At 44.1% G+C, this 26201-nt stretch overlaps 1 protein-coding gene across 3 annotated transcripts in view; it reads left to right on the top strand.

The window, feature by feature from the left end:
- Nucleotides 1–11184: 11184 nt before the first annotated feature.
- Nucleotides 11185–26201, top strand: part of LOC132331866 (calcium-activated potassium channel subunit beta-2) — a 135456-nt gene continuing 120439 nt past the window's right edge. For all 3 annotated transcript variants that reach the window (XM_059855746.1, XM_059855744.1, XM_059855742.1), the window contains exon 1: nucleotides 11185–11393. In XM_059855746.1, coding sequence (XP_059711729.1) covers nucleotides 11356–11393 — 38 coding nt within the window. In that variant the 5' untranslated portion in view covers nucleotides 11185–11355. The remainder of the gene's footprint in view (nucleotides 11394–26201) is intronic.

Genomic DNA, 26201 nt, shown 5'->3' with positions numbered 1-26201 from the left:
GATAATTCCCTTTCTAGTGGACTGATGCTTCCCTTTGCCAGCATGATAAACTGTTCTGGGAACACAAAATAGGAAAAGACCTTGGAGAGAAGATGAGAGGTGCTGAAGAGACTTGAGGTTACAGGAGGAGGAGGAGGCAGAAAACCAAACTCACTGGCAAACTGCTCAAGGTCAAAAACCAGTGTGCATTGTCAGGATGTGCTGCTTTGTTTTTTAATCCCAGAGAGAAGAGAAATAGAAGATCCCACCCAGAGTGTGCATCCTCCAGGGCACCACTGGAGGAGGACAAGTAGATAAGTAACCAAAAGCCAACAATTCAGAAGACAATGAGAAAAGCAAAAGGAAGAGTGAGAGGACAAGGCATGTCAAGAGGGGGAGCCCAGATCTTCCAGCAGCAGCTGGAGGAAACACTCTGCATGGGGCAAACACACAGGTCAAGGGTGACTCTTCATTCCTGCTGTCATGTGAGATGCAGTTCTCTGTTTCAAGAGCACCTTGGCTGATCAGCAGCCAAGAGGAAGCCTAAAGGCTGTTTAGTAATTGGCACTATGCTGGGCTTTCTTGGTTTTCCTTCTAACCCCCACGCTGTTTCTATTTTTTTTTTTTTTTTTTAATTTTACATCTCTAAATGTGTTTCAGTCTACTGCTGACCCAGAAATGAGAAGAATTAACCCTGTTGCTGTTATTCATTATTGACTCTCTCATTTAGTAAGTGCTTGGCTCTTATGTGAGGAGCAGAGGGCAGTGGCTGAAGTCCTGTGGGCCAAGCTGGGGGAAACTGCCAGAAAGCTTTTATAAATATAGACAGAAAATATAAATATAGATGATGATGCATTGGATGCTGTGTTGCGTGTTTGTTTGTGAGACCCTCAGAGTGTGCTGGGTTTGTATCTGTGCTCTTTCTGCTCCTTATTGAATAGCTTGCATGTTACAAAGCAGTGGTGCTCTCCCTGCAGTGGCACACACTTGGCTGCCAAGCTGTGTGATTAGGTCAGGTTATGAATGTACAAGAAAATGCATCAAGTGACAGCACTGGGGACATGGGAGTGGGGCAGAACAAAGCCATCTTGTGAACAGGAATATCCCAACTTGTACTGCACAAGGGAACTGTTTGATTGATTTTTTTTTTTTTCCTGCTGATAAAATTAGACAACATTTCTACTGGGGACAGAGAACCACCAGCCAGGGTATTTATATGATCCCACATTCTCCATTCCCCTGAAAATATTCAGAATATGACACCATGGTGGGGACTGCTAGTGCCACAGACCTGCCACGGGCACTCAGGAGATCCCTTTGCCCCTGCAGGGGAAAGCACCACATCTCAGAGAAGTTAAAACATGCTTGAAATCTGGGGCAGTCACAGACTTGTTTTGGCTACCCAGCAATTCCTCTTCAGGAATGGGTAACAGCCATTTTACAATGTCATTTCTCAATCAGATGAAATCAGTTTGCAAAGGCTGCCAGAAGAAAAAGTCAAATTCTCTTCCAAAAACTCCCTGTGCTGCCAGCTCCTTTCTGTACCAAAACAAGCATCTGTCAGGCCAAGATCTCCCTTTGTAGTGTCAGCTTTAACCTAGATCACTTTCTTGGCCTCCTTCTCTGAAAAAGCAAGAGGGGACTGTGCAGGATGAGGGACAAGAATGGGCAGGCAGCAGCACCAGCTCCAGGAATAGTGACAGCTTTTCATTGCTTCATATGATTGCACAGTTATGGCACAAGTTGCATGATACCATTCTTGGATGAATAGCTACAACTTCCTAAATAAGGATTACAAGTGATAAATAATTAATGAAATTACAGATGATACATGACAGGCACTTAATACCTTTTCTGGGAACAAATGTCAAATAATTCAGTTCCACTGAAAGGAATTCAAAATGTCAAATAACTCAAAATTCCACTGAAAGCAATTTGTTAAACCTGTATGTGAGCAAGAGAAGCCTGGTGTGAACATCTGAGATGAATCAATAATGATCATGAGTGTGGTCAAGATGCACAGTCATTGAGGCCTGAACTGATGTTGTTTGGACATGAGCAATGCTCTTGTGGCATTCAAACAGCTCTCTGAAGGTTTTATGAAGTTCCAAAGCTTTGTAGTGTCAGGCTCCTTTCCAGCTTTTGGAAGCCAAGTGTCTTGAAAAGTTCAGGGGGAGTAGGGGGAGGCAAAGAAAGGAAGCAGTGAAGAGCACAGAAAACATCATGGAAGGGCCACTTCTTTTCAGCTGAAAAGAATCTGTTGGGTTAAAAATGGCAATTTTCTCATTGTACCCTGAGGCCTTGCTGCCAGAGGTGTGAGCTCTGAATCCGAGAGCAATCCTCTTTAAAAGCACCCAGAGGATAGTGTGTGCTCATCGTGACAGCCACGGGAAGGAATTTCCAGGAATTCTTTGAAACATTACTGTTTACTCCTCACTGTGTGAACAGAGAGCCTGTGAACTAAACTTCCACAGAGACATGCTTTGAAACAGATTTGAAACTCGTGCTTTTTGTCCTCACCTAACTTCGACCAGAAGCTAAACTTTATTTGTGAGTGAAACTAGTTTGGGCCAGCTTCAAGGCCCACCAGATGAAAATTAATAAAGTCTCTCTCTTTCACCACATCAGCTCAGGGCTCAGCCTTGAGGGCAGATTGTCAGAAGGTTCCAGGGGAAATGTCAAGTGCTCACTATCCCTGGCTGTGACCAGAAATGCTCAGCACCTGACTAGGGGACACCTGGCACCCAGGCTCAGACTAACCCTGAAGGCTGAGTTAGAATTTGGCCACTTGCTTGGGTGCTTATATGGAAATGATCTTCTCTGCAAATCTTGCCTGGGGCAAGCAGTGCTCTGTACAGCCTCAGAGAACAGATTTGCCAGCTTCCAGATTTGTCTGGGTTCCAAAGGTATTACTCATGCAAAATTCAAAGAAATGAAAAATAAACAGAAGGTAAAATAAAACGAAGACACAACATTACCCCAACTATATTAAAACCTGACTCAAACTGTTAACAGCCCCACCATGTTTACTGATTGTCAAACAGCATCAAGTCAGTATACAGGCAGAATTGTTTGTGATGTAAATATAAAAGGGTATCCCAGACAACTGGAGCATTCCCTATGGCAACATCCTGTGAACTCTTCAGAAAATGTAAATAAAAACATGAAGTCATGTCACTGTGCACAAAACCCCTGCAGAGTGGATGCCCTACAGATATGAACTCTGTAATAACCTCTCCTCCTGGAAGCCTTGATGATTTTCTTCCCACAGCTTTTTGTGTGTGTGTCTGAAAGGAGTTTCCTTCATTTAAGGGCTCACATTCTGTTCTGGAGCTTGTTAGTGCAAAGGAGACAAGTCTAATTTTGCTAATCCATGCTGTGAAGAGAGTCAAACAGCATTTCCTACACTGCTGCCAGTATGAAACAAAATCACACTTCTATCAGGTTCTTGATACTATCTCACAAGATAAACTTCTGTTGCTAATAATATCTGACACTTCTAAGTATGAACACACCAAAAATGCTTCAGAACAAATTGATCTCTGGTGTAACTGTATTGAATTTGCTGGAATGAGACTAGAGCTAGGCTGGCATGTTAGGGGTCAAAGCAATAAGTCAGAGAGCCTCTTTTCCCTCAGGCTCACCTGACAGTCAAGGTTAATGGTGCCAAGCAGAGCTCCCAACACTTCCCTACAGCCACCAAAGGCTTCAATCAGGGTTGCACAACACTAAGAGGGAGCAATTTTCCTTTTCCTTCCTTCTCTTCCTTCTGCAGAGACCTGGGCAAGGAAGAAGAGCTCAAGTCAGTGTGGTTTTCTGATTCCTCATTCCAGGCTTGGGCATCTGAGTGAGAAAAACATGTATTCATGGCAGGTGTGCATCCTTTTCCTGCCTTGATAATTAATGCACAAACTCCTCCTGCCCCCAGTGGAGAGGATGAGAGACAGAAAACTGTCAGAAATGCTCTGAGGTTAGGAGGAATGTTTTGCAGATATAAAGTTTGCTCATCTGACTACTGACCAAAGACATTTAAAAAAAGTGAAATTCTCCCAGGCTTCATCTCCGTGTCCTGGAGCCTCTCTTGCCTGGCAGTTACAGCTCTTCATGTGCCAGTAAGAACAGAAAGATCACATCAATCTCCTGAGGTGTGCATCTGGCTGAGGCATCACTGGGTATTGGGGGAATACTCTTGCTTTGCAATTTATGCATCATCTTACAAGGATTCATGCAGCATTTCATCCTAAATGGCTGCTCCAAGCAGACAAACCCAGGAACTGCTTCCTTCCTGGCAAGGTGTTTTACAGTACAACGTGAGTTCAGCAGATTGGAAATTATAATGGCCTATAACCATGTTCAAGGCTGCTCTGACACACAAACAAAGGATGTATTTTATACATCTCCTAAGTGCCAGGACAGCAATTTACAGAGCGTTCCTGCAGCTCCTGCAGACAGCACCATGACTTGAAGAAAATCTGTTCACAGCACCCAAGGGAGAGGGACAGGCCCAGTGCTGTGGAGCCTGTGTTTTGGAACTCCTAACACAGCAAAGGTGTGAGACACGTCCAGCAGACCCAGCCAGAGATCCCAGGAGGTTTGGATGCCTGGCAAGCAGCAGCAAGCAGCTGAGCCTGGCCTCCACTGAGCACAGTGTGAAACTGCCTCCTTGGAGGAACCCCAGCCTAAGCAGTGCTTGATGTGATTTTATCCAAGAACAAAAGCACCAGACCTACACATTACAGATAAATATATAGAAAAAAGTAGGTGAGCCAAGATTTTTTCCTGGGGTATTTCCCATGAAAATATTAACAAAGTGACATCAGCCTAAGAGAACCCCAAGGTACCACAGGAATAGGTCATACACACCCCTGAAAGAAAAGAAAGGCACAGAGGAGGCTGCAGATTCCTGGCTGTTTCAGTCTGTCTGCACTGATAACCTTCAGTGACTGTAGGTGCTCAGACAGGCACATTTGAGGGAAAATTTGCTCACTTATTGTTATATTTATTTGGCAATAAATGGCAGGAGTATGATCATTATCAATGAATAATACTTCTATAAAATGGCTCTCTACTAAATGGCTCTGGAAGCAGATATTGCACTGTGTATAATAATTAAAAAATATCTATTTTTGGAATAACCTCGTTAGAAGAACATTGCAGGCCCAGGTGTCCTCTGTTGATGTTAAAGGAAATCATTGTCACCCCAAAGAGAAAAGTGCAGTGAGAGAATGAATGTTTGGAAAAGTGCCCATGCCTTGGACATACCATATGGCAGCCATGTCTTCGTGATGCTTTGGTTATATTAAAATGTTTGTGGCATTTGCATGAGCCACATGGAACCTCTCAGTGCCATTTTCAGCCCCACAAAAGGACAGTTTGGAAGTTATCCAACATAAACCACGATGGCAGTTTGGGGCTGCCATTCCCCAGTGGCCAAGGCTGCAGAAACTTGGAGCAGAGCTGTGTTAACCTGTCCTACCCCCATTTCCCTGGGGCTGCCCTCCATGCCCACCTCTCACATGTGCACTGCACAGATATTTCAGTCCACAGATGGAGGCTTTACAGGGAAAGCACTGTGGAAAAATCTGGAAAAATCAGTGGAACAAGGCTTAGAGGCAGCAGGTTCACTGGAAATTATACCCGAAAAACTAAATATCAGAGATGGAAGATGCCCTGGGACAGCAAAGTGAAGTTGAAAGCAGAACCACAAAGCTTTAAACATTTAAAACAGCAACACTGCAAGAGAGAAAAGCACAAAGGCAGTGTCAGATTCAAGATGAGGTCAGAAAAAATCAGCTTTAGGATAATGAGAATATAGGAGACAGCACAGGGAAAAAAAACAAGAAGAGACTACAAAGAAAAATCCACGGCAGAAGATCTGAGCAGCCCTTGGTGTGCTGCAGATCTCAGTTCCCAAGAGAGGGAGCCAAGAGAAGGCACATGCAATGGAAGTGCCTAGGGTAGGAATGCCAGGAGGCTGGCAGCAGAGCCCAGCAGAGAAATTAACCCCTGGCAAGGGGGCTAAGGACAAGAACATTTCCATGTGAATAAGGACAGCCACGGAGGTCACACTGAGCATAGAGGCCCAAGGAGGAAAACACGTGGAGTTTTCAAGGCATCAACAGGTCTTCTGTTTCCTCTCCAAACTCTTACCCTGGCAGCCATCACATACCCAGTTGCATCTATGCTGAAAACATAAAGGAATTGGGCAATAACACACAGTTGTCTCAAAGGGATTTGGTCAGGTCTGAACAGGTTTTTGTATGCTAATTGCAAAAAAAAAAAAATTTTTAATTCTGTCCTGTTTCTCCGGGAAGGTAAATATCAAGTTTGTTTGTTTGTTCTCATATTGTAGCTGATGTTTCCTCTCATGTTTTCCCATGGTTTACTCATTCACATCACAGAGAGCTTGAGTTACAGGATTCAGTTTCTTCCCTATTAAAATGCAGCCCTTGTAGAGTGGAAATTGCAAGGAGAGACCTTGTACAGCAATGCTGATAAAAGTTTGCAAAACAAGGAGCAAAATTTACCTGGGTAGGCCTCCTCCAAGGTGATGTTGCATAAAAGAGGTGAGTCTAATCCACCAGGATACTGGATTTGGTTTTCACCCCAGCAGCACACACACAAACTCACTACCAGAGCTCACATTTGGGGCTGGCATTGCTGAGATTTGGGACAACAGACACTGCCCAGTACTGCTTCCCTCCCACCCTTACACTGCCAGTGCTTCCTTCCCTTGTCACCAAACAAAATCAAAATGCCACAAACAGATGAGTGTATTCCCACACAGCAGATATTCCCAAGGAGAGAGCAGTCCTGTGCTGAGAGGCAGTGCATCCCAGCTATTGCCCATGGGAAAAGCTGACAGATTTTGCCTCAGGGTAAGCGGGATATGATGGATGGATGGATGGATGGATGGATGGATGGATGGATGGATGGATGGATGGATGATAGATAGATAGATAGATAGATAGATAGATAGATAGACAGACAGACAGACAGATAGCTGGGAGGGAATCAGCAAGGATCCCAGTGAAGTTATCTGCTTTTGGGTATAAAATCCCAGGGTGAGTTTGTATCACCAAAGGGAATTTTAGTGAAGTACTGACTGGGTTTGGAAATATGCCTTCCCCTTCCCAATGTAACCCAACAGGGTATAAGTGGTTTTTTATCCAGAGGAGGTGACACTACATCTTATGCCCACTAAACATTGCTCACAACCTCCCAGGAAATTTGGCTTCATGAGGAATCATCCAATATCTTAGAAGAGCCTCTGGGTCGGGGTCACTTCTTTAATCTCAGCTGTTCTAAATATTATTTCCATGAAACACATAATTCCTTTTATGCACCTAATCCCTGGAAGTGTTTGCTTGGCTACTTTTGCTGATCTTACAAGAAGCAATCTGTATTTTTAAAGTCCTGGTTCTGGGTCCTGTTTTTTATCAGAAATGCTCAGGAAATGTAGCAGAAACATGTTATTTATTGAATGTAATTTCTATATGTAATGTTTATGTGAAATTTATATATTTATTTTTGGTCTCTTTCCAGGTTATGCAAAGGTGGCCTATCCACTAGAGTCCAGACTGGTGATTTTTGTTTTAATTGGTGTTTTTGATGACATGTCATGTCCTCAAGCCCCTTTCATTATAGGATTTTCAGCTAGGTCACATTTAAACTCCCAAGGATGGATGGCCTAGAAAGCTTCCAGAGAATTGTTCTGACAGCAAATTCTCCTGTTAGGATTTTGCAGGTTCTTGCAAATCTGCATTTGACTATCATCACTATCTATTTACATTCATTTTAGCCAACTGAAGGTTTCCTTATTGTTACATTTGTATTTTTTCTGTAGGGTGCTTAAGACTAATCAAACATCCCTTAAATTCTTAGAACTGAACAGATGGGGCTGCCCTGGAAGTTATCCCTGCAGGTCAGGCCTTCCAAGGTGCTCAGTTTTTTCAGGCTCTTCCCTCCCACATTTTTAGCATTTGGCACCAAAGGCACTGAGATGGGGCTTGCAAGGGGATACACCCCTAGCCTGTACAGCATTCCCACCTGGAATTAGAGCATTACATCAGCCCTTTCCACTTCCCACACTCATGGTTTTAATTCTGCTGTCTCTGCTAGAATCCCCTGTTGACAAACCATAAAACAGGAATGGAGAAGAAGAGCAAGATCACTTATTAACATGCAGAAGTCATTAGTGAGGGTACAGATCAAGTACAATTTAGTGGAAGGGGAAAGTAAATTAAAACTGACACCAACAGATGTTTATGAACAATGGACACAAAAGAGACTGTAAAGATTTACTGTGTCTCACACAACATCAACAAGAGATGCACCAGTGAAATTAAATGGCCCCAACCAGAGGAAGGAATGGTAGGGAATCTTTTTTTCCCAGAACACATAATTAATTTGTGATGCATCTGTTATGAATTACGACGAGGTCAAATTAGCAGGACTCAAAAACATTCAGCTGTTTCTATCAATAAGAATATCCAGATACTTTGAACCATGAATAAAATGTAAGAGGGAATTTCTGTAAATGCTGAAACAAAACTTCTATGCTTCTCTGAAAGCACAGATAGTCAAGCACCACAAAAATATCATGTGAAGGGGGTTTTCTTGAGGAAAAAATGGAGTGGAGGGTGTTCTGGGTCTGTCTTTTAAATAAGGAATAAAATATCCTGAAAACAGATAGGGGAAGAAAGGTAAATGGTCATACTCAAAACATCAAAAGTCAAAGAAAATCCCCAGAGGCAATGGAGGTGTACACACTGAGATGTAATTATACAATTAGCTTTAATTAATTACAAAAGTTAAATATATGTCCTGTTCAAATATAATAAAATTAACATATAAAATTATAGAGAGGGGACAGCAGGACAATTTCAGTATTTTAGGTAGCAACCAGCCCCTGGATTGACTACAAACCTTGTCCTTGTTGCACACAGAGCCAGGTTTGGTACCTAAGAATTTACCCATGCTTCTGGCAGTGCTGCTTTAATAATGAGGAAGAAAATATTTTGCTTCAAAGGCCCTTTAAAAGCCAGTAACTTAAATATAATTGTGCTGGAAGTACTCCCCTAATTTTCCTTCATAAGGTGACCAGCCCTGTGAATGGTGAGAAAGCACAAATCCATTGCTGGCAATTACTCCAAACAGCTGTACCAGCCAATTTATATGCTGGGAGGCTTGTAAATTATGTTCTACCATTAACCTGGCTCAATTATTCAGAGTTGACATGTCAAGCTTTTAACCAGCTACAAAGGCAGCAAGGCCAGATGCTCTTTCTGAGAGAAAATTATAAAGGAGGGGAAAGTGTGCTGTCATGTCACTCCAAGTTGTGCCGGACCAAAAGGAACATTCTTAAAGGAATAATCCAAAAAGACTAAAAAACAGGGTTCTCTGTTCTTCTAGAGGTCTAGATTTATACACAGGGACTTTAGTGGTGTAAGTCAATTGTCCTGTCCCTCCAAAATCAGTTCTCACCTCTTGTACAGTGTTTTCAGTGCTCAGTCTTCAACCCTTGGCCAGATGCTGCTCTAGGGTTTGCACAGCCACTGCTTTGGAGGGGCAGATGCAGGGTACTCCTGCCCAGGGAGCAGCTCCCAGCTGGAAGACAAGCAAGCCAGGGCTGGGGACACTTCTGTCCCTCCTGTGCCTGTGACCCAGGGCTGGGGACACTTCTGTCCCTCCTGTGCCTGTGACCCAGGGCTGGGGACACTTCTGGCCCTCCTGTGCCTGTGACCCAGGGCCATCCCTTACCCTGGCAGTGTGGATGGAAAGGCTTTCAGGTTGGCTTCTGGCTGAGAGGACCTCATATGGGAAAACTCCTTCAGCAAACGACTTAGGGAGATGCTGACTGCAGTTTTCAAGAAGCACCAAGGGCACAGGCACACCCACTCTGTTGGGTCTGAGGAGGCTTGGGAACCAAGTGGATTCAGGTCTCTTTTAATATTCCAGATGGGAACCAGATGACTCCTTTCTCCCATGATCTGCCTTATCACCTCGTTGCAAGATCTGTGTCTCTCTCTCAAGTAACTCACAACTTCTTAAAATCCACCAGCCCGTGGAGAGGGAAAATGGCAAAGCAAGATGTCACAGGGTTAGAGGGGCACAGGGATGGGGCTTAATATTAAATTTAATAGAACAACTCCTGTAGCAGCTCTTTCACACCTCTGCTGCTGCATACAGAATTTTCTGACTCTGTGCTCAGGCAAACTTCATTTACCCTGGTGAATGGAATCCTAATTTCTCTCAACCTCCCTGAAGTAGTTCCAGGTTTATTCTGAGGCAAGGGAAGAACCTGATACTGGCTTTTGGAAAACAAATGATTTTGTTATACCCTGGGAATTTTCATACACGATATATCCATCAGTTTTCCTTTCTGACTAACGTTTGGCAAGACGTATCTGTCAGAATTTTTTAATTCAAACCAAATTGTTTGTTATTTCTTCCGAGCCACACACTAACTGTCAGCACAAAAGTTTCCACACTGCCCCTGTGGGCTCACACATGTAGCTACCCTATGACCTACACTGAGGAGCAGCCCTGGCTCTTGGAGAAGCTCAAATCCACCGAGGCAAGAATGTGAAAACACAGCTGGGCCCAGCAGCTTCTGCTGCTGCAGTAAATCCCTCTGCCCCTCCACACACCTCCCTGCCCTGAAAGTCTTTAGAGGTGAAATCATGAGTTTTCCTTCTCACTGCAGTTCTGTTTTGGCACTAAAAATCCTTCTTGAGGCAAGGACAGTTTGGCATATTTTCCTTGTCTGCCCATCAAGCTCTTAAAAAATTAAGTTATTAATCATCTGCACATTCACCTCTGCTGCACTTGCTGGCCAGAAATTCCCATAGGTGGTTATTTCAAATATGACTCTGTTTCTGTTGAAGACTTTTGAATTATAAAAACCTGAGGCATAGACAAATGCACCTTGTCATAATTGCTGCCTAGCAGTATATTTTTAAAGCAGTCAGCTGAGCTTCTAGTTTATATTTCAATAATTTGCTTACTTGGTAAAAAAAACAAAACCCAAAAAAAAAAAACCAAACCAAAACAAAAAAAAACCTGACAAACCCCACATTCATCACGTAGTTTATCTGAGGTCTCCTCTACAGCAAAGCCTTGCTTGCAAGGAGGAAGAGAAGTTTGCAGCTGAATTGTTTTGTAAGAGATGTATCGATGGAAAAAGTTACTAACTGGGAGTGTTCTCTCCTCCGAGCCCCGCCGTTGCTATTAGCGCTGCTCTGCAGGGTGTAGCTTTCCTCTTGGGCTCCTGTGTTTGCTTTACGTGGTGCTTTCCTCTTCCTTTTGCTCAGGAGCCTTTTTACGACCTGGCAAAATAACCCTGAGCAGCAGCACGGAATCTGCAGGACAAAAATGAGCCTTTGCCTCAAATATCCCCGGGACAAATGGAGGTGAGTAGAGACAGCTCTGGGCTGGGGAATTGCTCTTGGTTTGCTGTTCAGGAGTTATTAGCAACTTGTGCATTGGGTTTGTTTGGGGGCTTTTCCCTCTGTTTGGCTGCAGTGTTGGGAATTGAACTCAAGTCAGGCATGGAAATAGAGTGGAGCTGTAATTGCATCCAGGCCTTGGATAGGGATTGCAGGGTTGGCTGGGACAGAAGTCCTTGGAGCAGGGTTTCCTGGGCCTTCATGGCAGACTCAAACACATTTTCCCTCCTTCTTTTCCCTGGTCCTGCAGAGTGTCTCTGTGTTTCTGGCTCCCTGTGCACTCTGCACCTGATGAGAGCATTCACCCTGCTCCCATCACCTCCCTGTACCTCATTTATAATGCAGAGGTTGTATTTGCTCAGCTGTATTGAATCCTGCTATAAAAGCAGGGTGCAGAGGGCAGCTTCTGGATGCACAGTGAATCTCTGTAACTAATAAAATATAGCACCTGCCCTGCTGGAAGTGTCAGTGTGAAACCAGACTTGACAGGGTAAGTGATCCCAGCTCATAATCCTGTAATGCTGGTACAATTTGGTGGTGCTGGCATAAACGTGGTACTGAGAGCTAAGCTGGACTTTGGGATAAATTTCAAATGGAGTCTTTAAAGGAAAATTACTCTGCATGGGATTTGATGACGTGCAGATCTTTTACTCATAGGGTGTCATACCTGGCAGTTGGGTGGATGAAAATGATTCTGTGTTCTACAAACAAGACTCCACATGAGTCAAAAATAGGCAATTAAGGACTGAATATTCTTGACACTCCTTCTTTCTGTTTGCTAAGGTGTCCTTTGAGAATCTTGAAATTTACTGAGATGGATTTTTTTTTTTTTTCTGTACTGTTCAATGAGTATTTCTAATACCAAACTTTTAGGTTATGTTAGTTTTGCCTGCACACCTATGGTATGTTGGTCTCCTGCTGTTTTTTCATGGGGTTTGGAGCCAGGTTTCCCGACTCTACTTCCAAAAGAGAAAACATTGTTTCCTGTTTACTGATAATTCAATTTTATATCTATTTATAAGTTTTCTAGGAAAAAACTGATAGCAAACAACTGTAGGTCAGAGACCACAGGGCTGGTTTGTCTATGAAACAGAATGAACATATTCCTAAAATATTTGATGTAATGTAGAATCAACAAACAATTCTAGTAATGTAGAATCAACACACTTGTAGATTAGTTTCCTCTCCTGTTCACAGAGAGCACACACTTCTCCCTCATGCTGTAAAGTACCAGAGAGCAGAGTTGTGTTTTGGTGCATGGAGGAAATGTAACTTCTTGGGGGACACTAACTCAGCCAGGGTGTTAGAGAGGGACAACCTTGAGCTGGAGATATAAAAATTATCTTTCTCTTGGTTCATTACCTCTGGCTTCTCCCTCCTCTCCCATGCAGACCCAAGGGTCCTCCACCCTGCCTGGGTGTTCATGCAGTGCTCTGGCTTTATTCATCCCTTTCCATAGCAAAGAGTTCCCTGCAGCTGATGGAAGATTTCACATGTCTGTAGCAGAGCTGGCAGTATGACTGTTCCCTGGTTTCATGGAAACACTGAGTTTAGCTGCCTTTTTGTTGGCAAACCCAAGCCCCAACAGCTGAGTCACTCCACACAAAGCAGCAGCTTTGAACATTTGCTTTTCCAAAATACAACCTTCCTCTTTCACCAAGGCTTCCAGGACACTTCTTGCTGCAGAACTTTGCTTTTTACTGAGACAAAAACACAGGCAGTCCCACACTTGGTAACAAGGGAAGAGAAAGAAAATCCTGTGTGAGGAACAAACCCAGAAGAGAGGCCTGGATCGTGTTTAAAACCTTGAACCACAGACACAGAAAAAAGAATTAAAAATAACCTGAATAGTTATTTTCACAACCTAATTTTATGTAAGGAAGTATTTCTACTGGCTTTTCAGTTTCTCCTTTTGGACAGCTTGAAATGCTGCCCAAAGGCTGTGTAAAATCTAAAGGGGCAGTTTTTGGGCACATGGAAATAACTTATTGCAGCCATCAAAGCCACATCAAGGTATTCAGGGTGATATACATGGAAATAACCTATTGGGCACATGGAAATAACCTATTGCAGCCATCAAAGCCACATCAAGGTGCTCAGGGTGATATACATGGAAATAACCTATTGGGCACATGGAAATAACCTATTGCAGCCATCAAAGCCACATCAACGTGCTCAGGGTGATGTAGGACCAGTCACCCCTTCTCTGCTGAGCTCTCAGCTGGAGCAAAGACCTTGGGTTTCTGCTGTCAGCAGCTCATGCTCACAAGTCCTTCTGCTACTGAGTCATTCTAGCTGGCTATTATATTGGTTATTTTAAACTATTCTAATAATTATTCTACTCTGGAAAAAAAAAAAAAGGCAAAATCATGTGAATTGTAGAATCCAGAGGCTAAGAAAAATAGCATCTAAGAAAAACAGCATCTAAGGAAGACTACACAAAATATCCACCAGTAAAATAAAAATGAGCTGGGGAGTCAGTGGAGAGTGAAGAGGAAGAAACACCAGAGCAGCCAACTAGAAAAAAAAAGGCCAGCATAAGACTTGAAATGAAACTACTTTGAAACCTCTCAGCTGGAATGCATTTCAGAAGAGCCACCTAGTCCCAAAGAAAGCTGTCAGAATGGCAAATTTAAGTCAGCAGGCAAATTTGAACAGGAGATGTCTTAAAAACAGGCCAAAGCAATTCCTATAAGTAATACCTGACATGTCAGAAAGTAAAATACTTCTAAAACAGAAACATTGGGAATGGGCAAAAACTGAGTTTTAAAATCTTCCATCCAGTGTTTTACTACCTGCTGCTGGAGATCTGACAACCATTTAAATTATTTCTCAAGCTCATTTAAGGAAGAAAAAAAGGAAGCTTGCTTTCCCATCCCCTCAATTAGAGAAAAATCATCACATCATTTTATGTTGAGAGTTAGTTGATGAATGTCGTGTCATATATCACTGCCTCTGCATCTGACAGGAATCAAAGCAGACACTTTGAAAGGCAAGTGTCTTTGAACTGCTAATTATGCTTAACAAAGAAAGTGTTTCACATGTTGCTTCTTAATGAAATTTCTGCTTTTACCTAAAAGGTTTTTCTCCCATCTTATTTCTGGACAGCATGAAATTATGTTGAAACTAACAGTACTCTATTTATTTCTGATTGTGCTGGGATGTTTTAAAAAGTGGAGGAAATATTCTGTCTTTCTTGCACAACCAAAAGCTTCTGGAGATTTGTTGAGAAATAGTGGCAAAGGTAGAAATGTTTCTCTCTTGGATTCATGGTATTAAAGGCATCTGTGAATGTTCTGAATTTGAGAATAGTATTTCAGCTCAATTCCTCTACCCCCAGGAATTTCTTCTTCCTCAACTTTCTCTTACTCTCAGAGCAGTGTAAAATACCCCAACAAGAGCTACACCCAAACAAATCTTCTCAAACAAGAGCAATTTCCAAACAGGAGGATAATTTGTAGGGGGGAAAAAGGAAACAAGAGTTGGGCCAGCAATTTGGCATTGTCTCTAATTCCATCTCATTTAAGTACTTTGCATAAGGCTCAAAAAAAAGGAAAAACAAATACAGAGACAAAAAAAAAATCAGCAGAGCCCAAACAGCAAACACCCAGATTTCAGTGCAACCCCTCAGAGCCTCAAATCTTTTAGGACTTACATCCTTCTCTAATCTTAAAGCTTCTGAAGTGATGCCAAAAAGAGAAAGTCCTCGAGTGCTGGGCTAGGAAGCAAGGGGTGTGTATGTGTCTGCTCTGCTTTGATCTGCCAGGGAAGACATTGTTTTTCTTGTCAACATCAAGCCATGTCTTTCAAATTAGGAATCTTCAGTCTAGGAAAATACAGGAATATGAGGCTGGGAAGAAAGTCTCAGTAATGCAGAGAGCTCTTGGCAAGTCAGGAATTGATGGTAAAACCTGCAGTACCTGATATGAATAAATAAGTTTTGTACTGTTACTCTCCATCACTGGAATCATGGATTCTCCTGCTGTTAGCCAGACCAGAATTATTTTTTTAAAGTGTAATATTCTCTGATTTATATGATTAAAGAAGGGAATGCAAGATTTGTGCTAGCTCCTCAAATTGTAAGAGACAATGTAAGCTCAAGAGTGTTGATTCTCATTTTCCTTAAAACTACTTTTAAAAATCTTTATGTATACAGGTGTAATAAAAATGACAGTCAGGCCTTTGAACTACTTTAGAATTGCTCCTTTCCATTGCCAGTTTGTCCCACACACTGCTGTGAGGTATGCAGTTTTGGGAAAATGCTTAAAACAGAAATAGTACAATTCAGTCAATTGCTGCTCGTCAGTAAATAAGAGCATTCAGAGGCACTGCCAGGCAGCAGAGCCTGGGATTAGCTCTCAATTGCCTCTTCTGTGAAATCTCCCTGCTGTTTCCTCACATCCATTCACAAACATTCTTCCTTTCCACCCACTCACAGTCCCTACAAGAGTGTTAGGAGCTCAGCTGTTTTACTGGGATTAAGATGTGGACATTAGATATTAAAAGCAATTTCAAAATCCATAATGTGCAGGTGGTATCCTCAAATGCTTCTGTTGCTCTGGCACTGGCTGGTGTGAGCTCTGTGATGGTGCCAGTCTGACAGCCCTGGTGGGATGCTGGCTTGCAGGAAGCAGCCTTGGTGCCATTCCCAGTAGGTCCTGGGGAGAAGTCCCTGGATTTGAAGTGTGGCAAAGGCTCCCCATGGAACAGGCAGCAGACTTCTCCCAGTGATGGTGGCGCTGAGCCTGGGGCGTTCCTTTTGTGGGGCCATGTTTATGCACACCATAAAAATGTGTTCAGGGATGAAAAGCAAAAGGAAAAGAAGAGAATGAAGCAAACAGAGAGTTAGTCCAATTTTACCTTATGTCCTGGGAAGGCAAAGAAAGAGGAGAGAAACCTCAATGAGATCACTAATGAGCACTGCCTGAGAGCTGCTCAGCATGTGCCTAATCCCTTTTGTTCCACTCAAGGTCTTAAAGGCAACTGCATAAGTACTTCAGGCCAAAAACCCCACCCAGCCAAAATTCACCTATGCACATTCCCAGTAACAACCTCACTGCAAATGTCAGCCTGTATCTTCCATTTCCCAGTCCTGAGATCTGCATGTCCCCAAAGGATCAGCACGATTCCTGAAAGAATTAGGGAATCCCACAGTGGATCTTCTACATCAGATTAACATCCTAGAGAGAAGCTGCTGGCTGAACAGCTGTATTTTTCATGAAGCACACCTTTAACTTTATACCTGGTGGAGTGATGAATGATTCAGGAATTCTGGAAATGATTTTGGAAAACAGGTTAGGCAAAACAGAGAGAAGTGGAGCAGGTAAAGCTGAACTTCCATGGGGCAGTAAATGGACCAAGTGACCCCTGAGGGGCCTCCCAGTCTTTCTTTTCTATGATTTCTGTACCCTAATGCTTCTGTCTCACTAACTAGACAGCTGACCCTGTGTTAGCCAACAAACAGGACAAATGATGGAGGCTGGCTTAGATGAGGCCACTTTGGACTGTTTTGTTTGCATTCATGAGCAGCCATGAGCTCTGGAGGAGAGCTAACAGGCTCCATGCATGGCCAGTTGTTGTATGTGTTTTCAGACAACTGCAGAGCTGAAATCTCTCCCCACAACAGAAAGGTTGTGCATGCCAACATTATCCATTTCACAGCTTCTGCAGAAAATACCCAGTTGCCTACCCTAGTCTGTGGTACTGCTTGTGTGGCACATGTTCCTCATTACATTAGAATTGTTATCACAAAACTGACTTTTAAGTGAGGGAGTGGACTTCATATGTATGTTTGGAGGCAGAAGTTCTAAAAACTACTATAAAAAAATGTCAATTGCTGACCTTATCCTCCAACTGAGCCCTGAGAACTTTGGTCTCTTTTGAGAGGCTGCTGTCAGCGTGCTCAGACATGAGCCAGGTTAATGCAGTTAACCCTGAATTCCTGGTGGTGTCCTGGCCTTGCCTGCCTGCAGGATAATGAGCTCACCAGTGTTGAGGCTGCTTGGAACTGATGCAGCACTGGTCTGTGTGTTACTGGTAGCACTGGGAAAAGGAGCAAAGGGAGAGGAAACACCATCCATTCCACTCTCACCCACACTGGGTGGGATCCCTGGCAGCAGCAGCCCCTGCTGTCTCCAGTGATATTCCCCTGAATCCTATTGCAGCGCATTTATTGTGCTCAAGAAATTTGTCAAGAGATTGAAAACCCTGGATTTAGAGCTATCACAAAGCAAAAAATCTTGAAAATAAGTGTATTTGAGCAAGAAGAGCCAAGTTCTCATCCTGTGAGGAAACTTTCATCTCCCCACATCAGTCCTTCTCCAATTTTCAGTCTCAGTTGTACACAGGGGAAACGTAAGATTTATCTGAGTCAGAATACACCTGAGTTTTAGTTCTTTCACTGCTGAGAAATATGTAGAGTTGTTCCCATTATTTCAGAAGGGTTGGTTTGTGGGTAGTTTTTAAATATCACCCCCCAGGTGTCTTTTTAATTTTTTTTTTTTATTTTTGAAAGGCTCTTATTTTTGGAGCTTAGGAGTCATAATGAATAAAAACCTGTGAATGCAGTTCAGTCCAGATCCACGTGTTGAGTCATGGGTTCCTCTTCAGTACATGCAAGAGTCAAATCTTGTCCTTGTAAGGGGATTGGCAGTAGCTTTGGAAAGATCTGTCCTCTTTCCCAGTTTGCAATCATGAGCTGGATTTCCAGCTCACTCTTTATATAAAAGCAAATAAGCATTTTATCTGCAGGTGTCAGCTATTGTCTTAGTAACCATCCCTATATCTGTGTGCAGCTGCACAGGGTGGGAAAGGAGCCTCTGAAATTTGTTGTGTGGTCTGGGTGTGTCTCACACTGCTCATATTCATGCTACTGGCAGGAGATCCTTTTCTTTCCCTCTCTCTCATCTTTTACTCAACCCAAACAAAGCCAAACTAGTGCTTCCCACATCTCTCTGTCATCCATCACGTACCTACTCTTTTATCATACTTGTGCAGCATTTTCAAAATCAATGCTTCCATTTTGTCAGTTACTATTAAACAGTTTTTCAGTGCTCTAAATCCCTTGATTTGGAGATTGCCCAAGCTAATGAGGTGAAGAGAACCAAACCATTTCAGGCACTGCTGGTTCAGTGAGACCCTCAGCTCTATCCCTGAGCTCCTCCTCACTTTGAAGAAGAGCTCACTTTGCCTCTTGGAGTATATTTCTGACCTTTGCCTCCTTTTACCTGTTTGGTATATGCACTTGCCATGCAACTGCTTGGGCAGTAGTGCCTCAGAGAACCAACCAGGGACTTCTTTGTGCTGTCCTGGGGGTAAATGTCACCCTCACAGCCTTATCAGCACACCAGACAGACACACACCTGCATTTCCCCCCTGTGCTAATAAGGTGAACATTATTATACGTTTTGTTAAGCCATAAGTACAACAGCAATCTTAGGCAGTACAACCCAGGCTTGACATTGATCCTAATCTAAAGGCAAAGCTCTGCTCAGGCAGGACAAGCTTTCAGGTTTTGATGGCTGCTTGTGTTTCCAGGTTTTGGTAAGGAAAAGGTGTTGAAAACACACTTGAAACGATTTACAATCGACTTTTGTGGCCCAGATAGGTCAGATAAACATGGGAGTGAATTTGTTGAGGAAAACAAGCTGCCATTCTGAACAGCTGGAGGTTTAGCCATCCCCAGAGCAAAGTCCATCAAACCCAGAGATGTGGCAAACTGCCAGACTGCTGCATGTGTGTCACTTTGATGGTCACACAGGAATGCCCTCTGGGCAGGAGGGGATTAATGATAACTCTCTGAAGCCCCAAGTGCCTCATTTTTGATCTTCCTGTGGCAGTATATTTCTTCCATTTTCACTTTGTTCTCAAAGCTTCACTCTTCATTTAAACCCTCTAAGGAAACTCCTTGCAAGATAGATGTACATTACCCTTTCAGGAGAAACAGAATCTCTGTCAGAAAAATAAACACTGAAATCTGTTTGGTAATGTCCCTCATGGAGACATCTCTCTCTCATCTTCTTTAAATATTAGTTTAGAAACCAGCTTTCATTGATAGAAATTGAATTGCCATAATCCAGATAGCACGGAATATTTCTGTAGTGATGCACTAATGCTAATTTGCAAGAATGGGAGAACATTTGCCATCCTAACAAATTCCTTTTGTCCTTGGATGAAAGAGACAGCAAAGACAGTGCCCCTGGCTAAGTGGAGACATGAGACAGATATCCACAATGCTCTGTATGTGAAGTCTAGTGTTGGAGATGTTAATAATTTTCCATTTCACTTCTACAGAATTAAAACTAAATCTAAAACTACAGAATTAAAACTAAAACTAAATTAAAATTATACTCATTTCCAAGAAGAAACCTACTTGGAAATAGCCTGACTTGGTACTTTTGAAAGGTGTCAAAGATTACCTCTTCATAATAACCTTGGAGATGTGGATCCAAATAATGATATCTGGGTATTTATGTCAATGGTTCTTCTCAGAGCTGCCCATCACAGCTAATTTTGCCAAATACACATGAATTTTATAAAACCAGGAACATCTCTTACTTGATCTGAATCTGTCCATGAAAGTGGATGGAATGAGCCCTAAATCCTGGTCCAGCAGTCTAATGTAAGACTTAACAGCCACCATGTGAGGTAGAAGATTTGGTGGACACTGTTTGTAACTACAATTAAAATCAGTGTGCAACAATAACAATAACACCAACCAGCCTGGACAGTATTTCTACATCACCCTCCTCCTTTTCTAAAGTGGTGGTTTAGGGCTAAAACTGTGGGTGTAAAAAGATTTAGTTCCCTTCCTCAGGCTTGGTACAGGTACAGGGCACAGTCACCATGATTCACACTCCTCACTTGTGGTTTATCCCTGTTCAATCCAGCCCTAACTGGTGTCTGTGAATCTGTCAAAGGCTGTCCCATCTCACACAGCTTGCAAGCACATTCCAGACCCACCAGGAACACACTGCCTCGCCCTGAAGCTCGAGGTGCTTGGGCAGAGCTGTACCAACCCTCCTTACCTGCCAGAAGGAAGGTAAAATCAGGAAAAATACTCCCATAGAATCGAGTTTGTCTGCAGACCATGGTGAGACAAGAGTGCCATTCAGCCAGCCTGCTCCATGGGGACACTGGGGGCCCAGGGGCAGGAGACAGGACAGCTGCATCACTCTGCTCTGCCCAGGCTTGATGTGCACCTTGGCTTGCCAGGACCAAAAAAATTCTCCTCTGCCTGTGAACCCCAGAACCCAGCGAGCAGATCTAGGCCAAAGTGAGAAAGCAGAACCTGCCAGCAAATTTGCAAGGACTGTTGTGAGTTCTGCACAAATATTACTTGTGGGGAGCAAGAGGAGATTAGCATCTAACCACTGTCTCTCAGTAGAGTCACCTTCAGACCAGTCAGGCACAGTGCTATGTAATCTGCCTGCATTTCCAGAGCACTGATCACTATGTATCTTTGCATCATGGCCATCCATCACACCACCAGATTCTCATCTAAATACTGCCAGCAGCACTGTGAGCAGCAGCGTTCCCTCCTTCTCCCTCTGCATCTTATTACTGAAGTTGCTGCTGGCAAAGGAAAGGAAAGTGGCTGTGTCCACACTGACATTAGCAGAACTGTCAGCTCAATCAATGCTGATCCTTCCCCCCTCATCCCTGCTCATGTAGGAAGGGCAGCTTTGTTCATTTTCCCTTTGCACTACTTCTAGCATCCCTATTTTCTCCAGAATGCTTCAATACCAAAGCAAGTACAGATCCACAGCATTGGCAAAAGGCTGCAAAGGATGAGTTGGTTTTTTTGGCTTATGGAACAGCTAATGTCAGAGAAGTGACTTCATTTGAATACAAAACAAGTTTTATGGGGAAAAGAAGAAAATACCAGGTATAAAGAACTGTTTAATCTTTCTGAAAAAGCTGGAAGAAGCAGCCATGTAGAAGCCAGCTGTATCCCAGGGTCCTGAGTATTGCAAGGGGAACTTCCAATGGCTAACCATGTCAGCATGGATGGCAAGGCTCTCCCTTCTCTGACCAGATCTGGATCAGATGACATGCCTGACATCCAGAGAAGTTTTAATTGCTTTATTTCAAGATCCTTAGACACACACACACAGAGAAAATGTTCCTTGAAAAGAGCCCTCCCTTACAGTGGACAGGATTATTCAGTGACAAGGTGTGATTGCCTCCGTGGGGCAGAGCTGTTCACAGGACTTTTCCAAGATAACTTGGCCCTGAAGATCCCAGGGCTGCCTTGGAGCAGTGGCAGTATTGAGAGAACAGAGCAGGCAGAGGAGCTGGGGTTGTAGCAAAGGCTCTGAGAGCAGAGAAAGGGTACAGGCAGGCCAGGGATTGCCAACAAGGAGCCTCTGGTTCAAGGAGAGAAGGAACAGTCACTGAGTAAAAATTGGCTACCCTATCTCTTTTCCTTCCTGCTGGGTATTCAATGATCAGAAGGATCCCCCAGAAATCATTTCTGGTGGTCTCTTTGGTCTCACAGATCTGGCAGGTCTGATTTAGAAGGTAGGAATGGTCCTGAGCTCCAGGAAGGCTGGGTCCTTTGTCCTTTAACCCCAAATCCTCTGGGACACTGAGAAAACTCTGGGACACTCTTTGCCACAGCCCTGCAGTTGTGTGGGTGCTCCCTGGGGCCTGGCAGCGCCTCTCTTCAGCCCCCTGTGCCCCTCCGTGCAGAGCCCCCTGGGCAGGGCTGTCCCTGGGATCCACCTCTAGGTGCTGCTATACTACCAGCTATGGATTTCCCGGCAGGGAAAACGGGAAAGGGATGGCAGCAACTTCTTCATGATGCAGGAGGAAACTGCAGCAGCTCTGGATCACCAAAATGTGCCTTTTTTAAAAGCCTGGTGTTAATTCTTGCATAAACAGCACACTGGGCACAGCTATCCCTCCTTCAGGGACAAGCCTGAGCATCATCCTCTGCTTCATGTTTTGACTGAAGGACAGCTCTAGTTTAGCTTTTACACAAAGGAAAAAGAAGAGGTTAAGCTGAACTCGTGGCATTGTCAGGATAGGAGTTAACCCTGCCAGATCAAAGGCGAGGACACAAGTGATTTGTCACAGGCAGCAGTAATGCACCTGGGGCTGACTCTGGAGAGTGAGGTTTAAGGGTTCAGGCATAGCAAATTAGCATTTTGCCTAATTAGATATTGATCACTATCACAAAGCATGTCATGACCACCACTGTAAGCTTACCACAGTGTGATGGAAATTGAGACCACGTACCAGAAAACACATTAATCCCTTCTCCTCCAGGAACTTTACTCAGACATTTAGCCACCCTGCAAGTCCTACCCTGCTGTTTCCTAAGTGAGTGACAAACATTCCCGTGTTTCCCAAGGGTAGCCTCAGTTTTCCTCTTTACTGCCATACAATGATTTTCACCTTGCATTAAGGTAAGGTGTTGCTGCTCCTTTCCTGATGCCCCAAGGGACACAAATTTAAGGTGTTCCCTACTCAGCTGATCCCATGCCAGCTGTGACAATCAAGGAAGAGGATTTTGTCTCCCCACCATCCATATATTCTGCATGAACTGTTTTCCTGTGTGAGTCCCATGCTGTGCAGGACTTAGCATGAGTTCTTTGATGCCAGATGAGCCTGCAACACCATCACACAAATATGGAGTTGGCATTGTAACAGGGGGTGACAGACCTCCCTGTCCCTGGGCAATGAGAACTATCAATGTTCCCATTGCATCCCTGACAGCACACGTAGGCTTACACAAGTGGTTTATTCCTATATGTACTGCAGAGAGAAAGGAGCAAGAAGACTGTGCCTCTAATAAGTTTACCCTGCTTCAGCTGGTCTGCAGGACCTTTCTGAAAGTGCCCACAGGACCCTGTATTTCCTTTGAAACATTAATCTCATCTTAGGGCAGGGATGGTGTGTGATCAGGCACAAACCTTGGAGAACAGCTCTTTAATTTTTCCATCTGGGAACTCTCCTTTCAACAAGTGCTTTTAATACCTGTATGTGGTCTCTGGTGGTCTTTGCATGCTGAAATGTGAGAGTTGTGTGATGCTGCTCATAGGATGGGAAGGTCTCAGGCACACCATGAGAATTAGCCGGGGGGCAGAGAGCTGTGCTAGGGTGCAGTGAGGGGAGCAACCAGAAGGTGCTCTTCTGGAGCATAGTCCAACACAGGTGATCCTGAGACACAGCAGGCAAAACCTCAGGGGAGGAAAAGCCTTGTTAACCTTGGGATGCTTAGCTCTTGGCACTGCAGCATATAGAAAATAGTGCCTGGCAGGAAGTGCAGCAGGGTCCAGGCAATCCAGCAGGAAGTGGCCAGATGCACACAACAGCTCTGCAAGGAGATGAACCTACTAAAGGATGGCCCCTGCCCACTGCTCTGCCATGTCAAACCACGTCCTAAATGAGATATGGTGCTTGAGAAACAGCAGGGAGCAAGAGGTACCTTACAGCCTACAGCACAGGCTGTGCCCCCTCCCTGACAAAGCTCTGCAGAGCTTCCCTGCACCTGCTGGGGACCTGGGGTCTCTATTTGTCCTTTCCCTGTAAGGAAATGTTTGCTCTGAGTCACTCACAGAGCTGTGTTGGAAGCTGAGCACTGGGTGGGGGTCCCTGAGCCCTCTCTTGGTGCCTCTCTTGATGTCTGGGAGCTGGCACTGCTGCTCCCAGCCACCGCTGGCTCCCACCACTGCCACGGCCAACTGAGCCTTCAGAGCAGAGCAGCTCCCCCCCAAAAGTGCATTTTGCAGCACTCTCCCTGCAGCCCACTCCAGAGCCCTGCTATTACCCTGCCTTTGCCAGCCCCCTCATTCCTAGGCAGTTTCACACAGCCTGCAGGCAGAACTGTCAAAGCAAAGTGCAGCTTCCTGGTGCACTTTCCCTGCTAAGCAGGGAAAAGGCACCTGGGGAATCCAGACCTGATGCCAAAGGTCCTAATGCCTGCAGAGACATTAATGCCCCCCACAATATTCTGCTGTCCCAAGATGGGCATTGCTGCCCTGACTGACCCAGCTGCCATCTCTGCCCAGGCATGAAGCCACTCCTGATGAACAGATAGACAGGCTTGCCAAATATTAAGTTGTATAGAATCAATCTTGACTTCTCACCTACCAGCCAAATCCTCACACCTCCCCCTGTGTGAACAGACATACCCCAGCTTCTTTGCATTCAGAACTGGAATGGTTTTTCTAATTTTTATGGTATTTGTTGGTACTGCTGCAGGTGTTTGGGGGTTGAGTGAAGAGGAGAGAAGGCAGTTTATGCTTTTCAGTACTGGAGTAGGATGTGTCTGTGGGCATGTTCTGCATCTAAGGCAGTGTTACTGATATCTGGGAGGTCTTTTTCTGGAAATGAATGGGTACCAAACCCTGTCTTCTTAAACACTACAAGCATCATCTCTTGCCCTGTCTTGCTGTACCTCCTGTAATTAGCTTTTACATTAGAACTCAGAGTCCATTTTCTGTGTCAGACAATGCCTCAGCAAATTTTGGCTAAAGATTGAGGATTGGTATCTGTGGGAATTGAGCCAGAATTTATAGCAGAAACACAGGTTCTATTTTTCACTGAATTATATTAGCAAATGTCAGCGGGTGTGATAATTACTTGCTGGATGAAATATACTTTTTTAATCACGTCGTTTGTTCCAAAACACTGTTTCTGGTATTTTCTCCAAGGGTTGTTTATTAATGACACCTTGCAAGCTGAGAAACGGGGACTTTTCCCTTCCAGCCTTTAAGGGGAATGAAGGGCTGTGTTTGGGGTTACTAACTGAGACTCACTGCAAGCTTCCCTAAAACACAGATACAATAATCTGCTTTTATTGCAGCAGATGCTCTTGCAAGACCTCCTGTGACTCTGTGTTACTTGTGGCCAATGATTGCCATGAGCTACACGGTGCAATCAGAGGAAGGGCTGTTGAACAAGCCCAGGTTGTCCTCCTTGACTGTTGGTGGCATCACACCACTTCACACTGATGACCTGGTGGGAATCCAGCAAGGCAGAGCCAAGTGCAGCTTCCCTGTAGCTGGAAAACATTTTCAGTCAGAAGAACAGTCACTGCTAAAAATGGATTCAGGTCAGCTTTTCCACTGCTTTCTCTCAGGCAGGACATTCAGTGATTTGTCCTAGGCTGGGAGCACATTTTCTCTGCCCAGGGTGGACAGGCATTTTCCTTTATCAGGAGTCCCCTCATGTCACACATGTCACAGCTGTCCTTCTGGCCCCTCTGTGCTCTGCATTCTCATATCGACTTTACTTTTTATTGAGTTGATCCTTAAAATCCTCCTCAGCATAACAATCTAACAGTTGCCACCATGACAGGGTGACATCTGTGTCCATCTCAAATGCAGCTGACCCCTGCTTTAATTTCTTCCTGCCCCACTCTCTCCTCTTTTCCCCTCTCTACCACTGAGTGTAGGCTCACACAATAGAGGTTCAGTTCAGAAGAACTAAGGGAAAAAGATCAAACACACACCAGCCATTTTTACTGTAGGTGAGGTATATATTCATATGACAAATCACTCATTTTCTGAGAACAGAGACTATATTCAACACAGGGGAAACCTTCCCTGTGGACATGCAGGAGGCTGGGTATCCACCACAGATATTTCAGGCTCTCAGAGGCTGCTGGGGTCTGGCATTAACTGTGCTGTTGGCCCAGTCTGTGAACACTGATGTAAAACAGATGCTGTGCCACCTCTCAGCCACAGATATTTTCTGTCAAATGCCTGAGATCCAAACATATGTAATATGGGGTCTGGTTATGCCTCAGCACGTTTTCTAACA

This window comes from Haemorhous mexicanus, chromosome 10, assembly GCF_027477595.1.
Source record: "Haemorhous mexicanus isolate bHaeMex1 chromosome 10, bHaeMex1.pri, whole genome shotgun sequence".
NCBI lineage: Eukaryota > Metazoa > Chordata > Aves > Passeriformes > Fringillidae > Haemorhous > Haemorhous mexicanus.
This window is presented reverse-complemented; position numbering and strand designations above follow the sequence as displayed.